Source organism: Pseudozyma flocculosa (genome assembly GCF_000417875.1).
Source record: "Pseudozyma flocculosa PF-1 unplaced genomic scaffold scaffold00010, whole genome shotgun sequence".
Classification (NCBI taxonomy): domain Eukaryota; kingdom Fungi; phylum Basidiomycota; class Ustilaginomycetes; order Ustilaginales; family Ustilaginaceae; genus Pseudozyma; species Pseudozyma flocculosa.
In genome coordinates this window covers 883,151-892,596 of record NW_006920878.1, presented here as the reverse complement: position 1 = coordinate 892,596, position 9,446 = coordinate 883,151, and the positions used below count along the sequence as shown (strand labels likewise).

The 9,446-nt window shown below is 66.9% G+C and overlaps 2 protein-coding genes across 2 annotated transcripts; both read left to right on the top strand.

Annotated features, from left to right (window-relative positions):
* Nucleotides 1–5,532: 5,532 nt before the first annotated feature.
* Nucleotides 5,533–6,093, top strand: PFL1_03504 (uncharacterized protein; the record flags this gene model as incomplete). Its single annotated transcript, XM_007881021.1, has 1 exon — nt 5,533–6,093. The coding sequence occupies one exon, from the start codon at nt 5,533–5,535 to the stop codon at nt 6,091–6,093; it is 561 nt and encodes a 186-aa protein (XP_007879212.1).
* Nucleotides 6,094–7,140: 1,047 nt separating this feature from the next.
* On the top strand, nt 7,141–9,285 carry PFL1_03503 (uncharacterized protein; the record flags this gene model as incomplete). The annotated part of the gene is made up of 1 exon (XM_007881020.1): nt 7,141–9,285. The coding sequence occupies one exon, from the start codon at nt 7,141–7,143 to the stop codon at nt 9,283–9,285; it is 2,145 nt and encodes a 714-aa protein (XP_007879211.1).
* Nucleotides 9,286–9,446: the final 161 nt, after the last annotated feature.

Here is a 9,446-nt window from a genome sequence, read left to right as displayed (position 1 = left end):
CGTAGCCGCGGTCCGAGGGGCGGCTATCGCGACTGACGCGGCTGCCGGTCGTCTCGGAGCGGTCGCGCGCGCTGTCGTCGCCGCTCCGGGCATGGCCGCTGGTGGTGGTGTCGGTGGTGTCGGTGTGGGTGTTGGTGGTGTTGGTGGCGGTGTGCTCACGGTGATGGTGGTGATGGTGTGCCGGGGAATCGTCGGTAGAGCCCCGAGCAAACAGGCCAAACGTTTGGACCGAGCTGCGGCTCCGATTGCCGTCGCGTCCGCCCGCGCCCGGCCCCGGCCGCTCCCACCGCTCCGGAGCAGACGGCGAGCGCGACCCAACGGAGCGGAGCTCCTCTTCCGCCTCGGTCGACAACGGGCTGGCGGGCAAGTTGAGCTCGCGTTCCAGGGCATCGATCCTCTGCTGCCTCTTGCCCCTTTCGAGGTACTGGTGGATTTCCGACTGCTGCCGAGTGGTGCCAGCTTGAGCCCGTTGGGTGGCCAGCAGCCCAAAGGCGCTCTGCTCAGTGGGGCTCGACTGACGCCGAGAGACGGACGACGAGGCGTCGTTGGGAGGTGCGGCAGACGCCGGGTCGCGGTCGACAAGGATGCTGCCGTGGCTAGAGCGCCCGAAGGTGCCGTGCAGGCTGGGCGAGACTGGGTCCGAGATGCCTGCGAGGCCGTGGAGAGAGGGGTAGGGATGGCTGCCTTGGCGGCTATGGCCTCCGCCGCTCGATACCCGGCGGTGGGCCGATGTGTACGGCGCCGCCCCCTGCGCCGAGGTCTCGGGGGCATGGCCGGTGGCGTCCTCTGATTGTGAGCCGCCCTCTTGTCGCGAAGGGAACGGGAGCGTCCTGGGAACTTCCGGGGCGGGATCCGCTGCTTGTCGTGTGCTGGGCAGGAGTTGACTGCCGGCCTCATTGCCGTCGTCGCCGAGAAACGCACCGCCGCTGCTGCTGCTGGCCGGCTCATGGGGGCGACTGGCACGCGCGCTGGTGCGTCTGCTGCTGCTGCCGCGCGAAGCATGGAGGCTGCTGGTGCGCTGCGGCGTCCGAACAGATGGGTGGTCCGTTCTTAATTGGCCGTTCATCCTCCGCCAGCCTGCGAGGGGAACCAGAGGCGTTTGCCTCGGTGAAGCGTCGAGGGGCCAGGGAGGCTAGGAGGTGGGGCCCGAGGGGCTGCGGGTGTCGAGAAGGAGCGAAGACGCGCGAGGAGCTCCTGCGAGGCTGTATTGAAAGTGCCGAGGCGAGAGGGTTAGAGATGTGGCGGACAGGGAGGAGTGGTCAAAAGCGCCCATGCGGTCGATCCGGGATGGTCAAGTTCCAGAGGCTCAGAGGAGAAGGAACCGCGCCTGGTCCGCTGGGGGCGTCCAAAGCAAGCGAACGATGGTGAGATTGCGATGAGCTGGCGTGGCTGCTTCAAAGACGAGGGCGGCGCTAGCTGATCAAGATCCAGCAGCAACACGGGCGGCGATTGAGATGCTGAAACGCTGAGCGGCGAATGCGCAGCGTGAGCGGTTGCGACGGATAGACCAGCTAGAGCGAGCCTAAGCGGGCGCGGGATGATGACGCGAAGCACGGAGTCGAGGCGTCTGCTAGCGGGGCGTCGGGGGGAGGACAAGGGTCGATGGAGGATGGTGCCTGCGGAGTGGTCGGATAGGTCAGGCTAGGGGCGGTCTAGGTCGGGACGGGGCGGGCGAGGCCAAGAATGGAACGACGCGGCATGCTTTGTAGGTCTGTGGAGATGGAGCGATGATCGGTTGGCTTGGACAGGGTCGCAGTCGATGGCGAGGTCGGGTTGCGTGGCGTTGGCGAAGGCGGCGGCGAGACGGGCCGACGTGGGTTTGCCGCAGGCTGCACAATGCGCACGATGGGTGGCGATGGACCAAGGTGTGCAAGTAGGGTGGCGGCCTTGTCGCGCCAGGCCAGCCTCGTCGATGAGGAGAGAGGTGTAGCTTTTGGCGGTTCGAGATGGCAAGCGAGTAGGAAGAAGACGGCGGCGGCGGCGGCGGCGATGCTCAGCAGCTGTCCAGGATGGTGGAGGTCGCGAGCAGAGGTATCGGTGGCCTGAGAGGACGTCGTCGGCGCGGCAGAGTATGACCCTTTGCTCTCTCACTCTCTCCGTGTTTGTGTTGCCGAGGGGATCGGGAGGCGAGCTGGCGTGGCGGTGCAGCAGATAGGTGGCGAACTAGGGCAGTTCCAGCGGTGCAGAAGGAGGATAGGAGGTGAGGTGCCAATGCGGGGCGAGGTCGAGATAGCTAGGCACGGGAGGTGGTGGCGAGCGACTGGGCCAGCCTGGCCTGCGAAGACAGCGCCACAGACCAGTTTGAGGAGGGGCGGGCGAGGCGTCGGTTGTTGATCGCGACAAAGACGAGGCGAGGGACCCGACAGCGGTGTGCGGGGCAGGCCGGTCATGGTGCTGGTGCTGGCCGGCCAAACAGGCTGGCGTAGGCAGGCAGACAGGCAGGCTACAGTAGGGCGTAACTACTCGTCGCCGACGAGGCGGTGCGGGAGGGTTGTGTGTGTGCGAGGCTAGGACACGGTTGGGTCGGTCTCGAGGGCGAGGCCAGTGCTGCTGGCCGCTGGCCGATGGCAGCCAAGACATACACAAGCTTGGACAGGGCGCGGCGGGGCACGGCAGGGCAGGGGGGCCCAGCGGCAGACGACACGCGTCAGGTAAGGTTTTGCTTCCGGTGCCAGGCTCGGTACTGTACCCACGCCATACCAACAAGCAAAGCAACGCAACGCAACGCCGCGCAAAGGCGGAACGAACAAGCAGCGGGGCGCGGGTGGGCGGCAGCGGCAGCGGCGTCGGGAATTCCATCATCGCGCTGCGCTGCGCTGCGCTGGGCTGCCGCCCGCCTGCGTGCCTGCTGCCTCGTCCCGGAAACGAGGAACGGAATAAGACGAGCAGGCGGCCGGCATATGGAAGGGCGGCAACGGCAGGCACGCGGGCCCTGCCTGCCTCGCTTTCATGCACGAGGCCCGCTCAGGCCAAGCCAGAACAGGCCTAGGGCGAGCGCCAGAGCCAGCGTCAGCGCCAGCGCGCCAGCGAGTAAAACGTTATTGGGGCGCAGCGGGCGGGCCTCACCACCCTGCCTGGACGAGCAAGCGGCGACGGCGGCCTGCCAGACCGGTCTGGAGCCCCGACCGCTCGCTCGGTCCGCCTGGTCCCACCTGGCAGCCAGCCAGCCATCGACCATCGATCCATCCACATCGCTGGCACCTCGTATCGCGCCTGCTCGGCGGGGCAATGGTCGACAAGGTGGGGGGCGGCGCCATACCAGCTAGCCTCGAATGGGCAGAGGAGGGGTCGAGGGTGGTAGGTTTGGCCTGGTGGTGGCCTTGCTGGGCATGTGCGAGTGCCAGTGGCCGCGCTGGGGCGTGTGCGAGTGCGAGGGCCGCGCTGGACGGACAGCGACCACCACCTCGGTCTCGTTCTCTCAGGTCGCATGCTAGCTGCTGAGCTACCGGGATGACCACAGGACAGGCAATCAACATGCGGATGGGCATGCGCAAGCACGTACGTACAGGAGGGCGCAAGCTCGAGGTCTGATCACCCTCCCACCTACCCGCACACCGACGACGAGTGATTGCGCCCAGCCTTGGATGCCAGCCAGCGAGCCAGCCTTGCCTCATGCCTGCCTCCAGGCCCGCGATGCGCCCAATCGTTCCGGGACGAGAAAGAACAAAAGGGGCCAAGCAAGCCAGCCGGGGGTCAATGCGGCAATCTGGGCGGGCGGCCGTCGCCACGAATGTTGCGCCAGATGGGCCATATCCAAAAGGGGCTCCCCTGCCACCGTCTCGCTCGCCCTCTATCTGTCCTGGCGTTTCTCCTCGAGCAGCTGAGCCTCGAGCGAGAGAAGCAGGCGTGGCACAAGCCAAGGCAGGCAGGTAGGCCCGGCTGACTGCCTGCCCGAGCTAGAGCATGTTGGCACCTCGATGGGCTTTCCAGCGCGTGCAGGCCACCATCTTGCTGGGCAAACCCGAGCCCAGTCGGTCGTCCACGGAGCCCGTCCCCGTCTAGCCGCGAGCTGCTACCTCGTGTGTGCGTCTGCGGTCCTCTGCATGCAGGGGGTACGCAGGCAAGAGGAGCGGACGGTGGCGGTGGCGGCGAGGGCGAGGGCGAGGGCGAGGGCGAGGCCAACGGCGACGGCGACGGCGGAGGTTGGTGCGCGGTGGCACGGTATGGCGGCGGTGTTGTTTGTGTTGGTAGCCCCTGGCGGAGCGAGGCGGCTGCAGTAGGTACAGACGTCGGGCGGGCGTTGACTCGCCGGCGTCGCCTGGCCGCCTGCCTGTAGCCGCCCAGCGTGCAGCCTGCAGTTGTTTTCCTGCAGGCCGACAGCTAGCTTTGGGCTGCAGGGTTGCAGTCGGGCCAAATTCAAACAAGCTCGGCACGAAGGGAGGCAGGTCCAACGCAGCGCCACGCTGTCGGCCCCGGGCCAGGCCATGGCTGTGCACGCACTGCCACCGCTTCGGTTCGGTTCGGACCCGAGCGAGGCGACGCTGCTGTGCCATGCCCTGGGACAGGCGACAGCTGGCCCGCCTTCGTCCCGAGCACCACCAGCATGCAAGGCGATGGGCTCTCGACGGTGCCCTACGAGTACGGTACCGTACGGGGGACCGGGGGGCACGGTGATGGAGTTTTGCCGGCGCACGACGACGAGGGAGAGGCCAGGATGGAAAGGCAGACGCCGGTGGTCGTCTCGCCGATATCCAGCTGCAGAGGTAGACGCAGGTAGGGTAGGGTAGGGTAGGGTAGGGTAGGGTAGGGTAGGGTGGTGCATGTTCCAGGAACGAGGGTGACTCCCCCCGCGAGACGTTGCCTGGCCCGACGGCACCGGCACCTCGACTCGCTCGTTGCTTGACGAGACCAACCGACCGGCGTGGCGTGGCGTGGGGGTTCTTGCCAAGCCAGACGAAGGGTTGTCGCGGATGCACGGCGGATGGTGGCTGAACGAGGCGGCCGGGGCGAGGGTGCGCGACCCTGACCCCTGTCGCTGGTTGCGCCACTCCGCCGCGCCCAGGCCAGGCCAGGCGACGGCTCAGCTCGAGTCTTGCGCGCCGTCGTCTCCGGCCACAAAGTCTCGGCGTACACGGCGGAGTGTCATGCCCCGCCGGGCTGGCTCCTCGAGACCCTTCCTCGTGACGGCAGGGCCACGCAACGTTTTTCAAGCCAATACTGTATCTCTCGAGAAACAATCAGCCCGGGAGCGCAGGTAGGCAGGTAGGTACAAGGACGGCTTGCTAGGGTCCGGAGCGGTCGTCGAGCTCGACGAGGAGCGCCAGCAAGAGCAGGCCGGTCTGCCTGCCGCGTCGACGGGACGACTTCGCAACCGCCTCGGCGTCTGCTTGCCAGACCACCTGTCCGATCGCCAGCCCTGGCCTCATCCTGGACCTGGATTCCGCCGACTAAAAGCAAAGCCGCCGAGGTGAGAGCGGTTCCGGGAAACAAGAGCGTCCTTGCCGTGCCGCGCTGTACGTGGGGTCTGCACCGGGATCCACGATCGATGGGCATGGCGTAGCAAGCCATGGATCGAGCCAGCCTGGGCGTACCATGCGGGCGATCCATAGGTCCCTGCCCATGCTGGCAGAGAGAGAGCACCACCTCTGTCTACCGCCTCTGACCGCCGACAAACGTACCCGCAGGCAGGCAGGCAGCCAGGCAGGCGGGCAGCAACGCCCTGCTGCAGGTCCGGGCGCAGTGGGCGCAATTCGGCAGCGGAAGCCGAGCGCCGGCGCCGGACTCGCACGCGGTCCCTGCCTGCTTGCCTGGCCTTCAGCTCAAGGCACACGATCCGTACCGTGCGTACCCACGCCCGCGAGGATGACAACGACAAGCATACGCCGCAAAGGCAGCCTGCCCGGTCGATCCCGAGTACAATGCAGCGTAGTGAGGGGCGAGCATGCTCTCTGGCTGACTGTATGTACGTCGCGTACACCTCACGGCATGGGCAGCGTCGATCGGCCAACGATGGGACGACAACCGCCGACTTTCGGGTACGCTGCCCGCCCGTCGGTCCCCCTCGGAGACGGTCTGAACGAGCGAGTACATGGGATAGGCTCGACGCGACATGCGGTGGACCTGCTTATCGATGGCGCGGCGCCATCTGCGTAGCTTTCGGGCAGAGACGGGGTCCAACCCGGGGTTCATCTGCGATCGCCGGCGGCAGCGAGTGGTAGCGTAGCGTCTTGCTCCTCGACTCGTGACGCGGAGCGAGGCAAGGCTCTGTCGCCACTCTGGCCTAGCGTGGGAGAGAACGAGCGTCGCTCAGTCTAGAAGTGTCGGGCTGGCTGCATCGCACGGCATCCATCGCGATGGATGTCGTCGTCCCCGTGCCGGCACCGGACACGCAGGGACACTTTAGCGCCCTCCAAGAGGTCCCGTCGCGGTGGGCGGTCGAAACACGTCTCTGGCAGCGCATTGTCACGCTTGATTTCGGCCGTCCGAAGACGTCGAGCGCGTACCGTACCGGAAACGTGCGCCGCCCGACGTCGATCGCACGCACCGTCCTGGCGCCGCGATTCGGCAGGGCGGCAGCGAGAGACGATCGATGCTGGTCGGCGCAATCAACGAGGTAACTGCGCTGCATCGTGCTGGCCAGTCTTGCGGTCGCGACGAGTGGCCTTCGTCGTCTTTGCTCCGCTAGCGCACCGTCCCTTGCCATGCTCGCTTCAGAGAGGAGCCGCGAAGGGGGCTCCGCCTTGCCCCCGTGTAGCCTGGACGCGCCCCTGCGCGTCGGACTGCAACGACGATCATCAAGGCAGGCGCGCGTGGCCCGTGGCACGGAGCTGGCGAAAGGCAGGGACGGCGTGACGCAGATCCGAAGGATGCAAGGGGTGTGTGAGACTGGCGAGAATATGATCGTCGTCGCAGGAATGTCGAGTGCGGGGTGCGGGCAGCTCGGGGCCAGGCAGGCAGGCAGGCGGCGCGGAATGGCACGTGCAGCAACCCTCCCCAACATTTTCGGATCCGAGGCTTGATGGGGAAATGAAGTCGGCGCACGTGGCAGCGAGGCGTCGGCGTGACGGGGCAGAGAGACAGACCAACAGCAGCCAAAGGTGGAGGGAGGGGGTGGCTGTCCGTGCGGCGCCCTTTCCTGCTTCCTTCTCCTTCTCCCCTCCGCCTACCCACCACACCGACTCTTCCGTACACCGACAGACGATGCCGCCAAAACGAAAGGCACGCGCCGACGCCGATGCGGCCGATGGCCTCGAAGGAGCACACGCAGCACCGCCAGCATCAGCAACAGCGCCGGCATCGACATCGACATCGACCGACGCACACGATGCCGCTCCCCGGCCCGCAGAGGACACACCAGCCACGACAACGACAACGACGACGACGACGACGACACCGGCAGCAGCAGAGCCGGTCGACTCGCTCAGCAAGGCCACAGCGCCCACCGTCGATGTCCGAGCAGCCAAGCGCATACACCTCTCGACCGAATCGGCACTCTCGGCGCTGCCCCTGCCCGTGCTGCAGCGCCACCTCCCCGCCCAGCGCGACCGATGCCTCGCCATCCTCAGCGGCCGCCTTCCACCCGTCCCCACGGCTGACGACGGAAGCTTGGAACCTCCCGGCTCCGAGTGCATCGGCCACGGCGAAGAGTGGCTCCACCTCTACACGATGCTCAACGCCTCCGTCACCGCACGCGAGGGAAACAGCTGCCTCCTCATCGGCAGCAGCGGCGCGGGCAAGTCGATGCTCCTCGATTCCGTGCTCCGGAAGATTTCACACGACGCGCGGCCTGCTGCTCCCGCGAAAACGACGGCGGCGACCGTGCAGTCCAGGCACTACTACCGCGTCCACCTCACCGGGTCCATCCAGACGACGGACCGTTCGGCCATGAAGGAGATGGCGCAGCAGCTCATCAGCCAGGGCGCGTTTCGCGACGAGGACATCCGCGATGAGATCGACGATCAGCTCAACGAGCCCGAGTCCGGAGCAGGCGAGGCCGAGGGCGACGCAGAGCACCATGACGGCGACGACGACGGCGACGGCGACCATGGCGAGGCAGACGACCACGTCTTCGGCGGCGGTCCCGACGACGACGACGACGACGACGGCGGGGGCGAGGGCTACGATGCCGATGCGGCCGAAGAGGAAAACGTCGTGGCGGGCGCCATCCTCTCGTCGCTCTCCAACATCATTTCGCACATCATCTCGCTCCTCTCGACGTCGTCGAGAGCGGCGGGCGCCTCGACTCGCAAGCCGCTCGTCGTGTCCCTCGACGATTTCGACCTCTTCACGGCGCGGCCGCGGCAGGCGCTGCTGTACTGCCTCCTCGACGCCGTCCAGGCGGGCAGCTACGGCGCCGGCCTGGCCGTCGTGGGTCTCACGTCGCGCGTGGATACCGTCGACCTGCTCGAGAAGCGCGTCAAGTCGCGCTTCTCGCACCGCATCATCCACGTGCGCCCGCCCGCGTCGCTTGACGTGTTCCAGCAGGTGGCGCGGCGTGCACTCCTCGGTGGCCGCGGCGGCGGCGGCGGCGACGCTCAGGACGCACCTTTGACGTCAGAGCAACGGCAGGACGACGACGATGCGGCGGCGGCGGCGGCGGAACGACGGCTGTTTCTCTCGAGCTGGACCAGGGACGTCGATGCGCTGCTAACGCATCCGAGCTACGCCGAGATCCTGCGCGCCCTCTACGACCTGACGAACGACATCCGCCTCCTCTACCGCACCCTCTTCCCTCCCCTCGCCGCTCTATCCCCCACCGCGAACGGTGCCGTCTTTCCGATCGCGACGTTCCTTCAAGCGGCCTCGGACGCAGTATCGGACGGGATGGGTCGTACGACGCTACCGGCGCTGACGGAACACGAGTACGCGCTCCTCGTAGCGGCCAAGCACGTGCAGACGCGCGACCGGACCGTCTTCAACTTTGAAATGTGCCTCGATGAGCTCCGGCGCTTTGCCGGTAGGCAGTCGAGGTCGTCCAAGGCTCGCAGCCTCCTCACAGCTGCTCCGGGAATCGAGGGGACGGTGGCGGATCGAAGGACTGCCTTTCTGGCCTTCCAGTCCCTCGTGGCTTCCGAAATCTTTCTCGTCGATTCGGCAGTGGCGTCTCTGGATATAAAGGGTCCCGCTTCCAGCGGTGCCGGTACCGCCGGTGGAGCCGCTGCCGGTGGTGGTGGTGGTGGGGCGGCAAGAGGAGGGAGAGCGGGGATAGCGACGGGCGTGGGCCAGGAATTTGTCAAGGTGCGGTGTATCCTTGATCCGGCGGATATCGTCCGCATCGTCAAGGAGAGGGAGAAGGTGGGCGGGTTGCCGGCGGGCTTGGTCAAGTGGGTCGGTAGCTCGGTCTAGGTTAGGTGGGTCCGACGCGACGTGGGCACGGACGCCGTCGTGGATGCCTTCTCCCGCCTCGAAGCGCGCACGCACACATGCACACAGAGCGGTCGGCAAATGGACGACTTGGAGTGATATGACGATATAGCCCGGCCTGCCTCTCAGCTCAGCATGGGTCT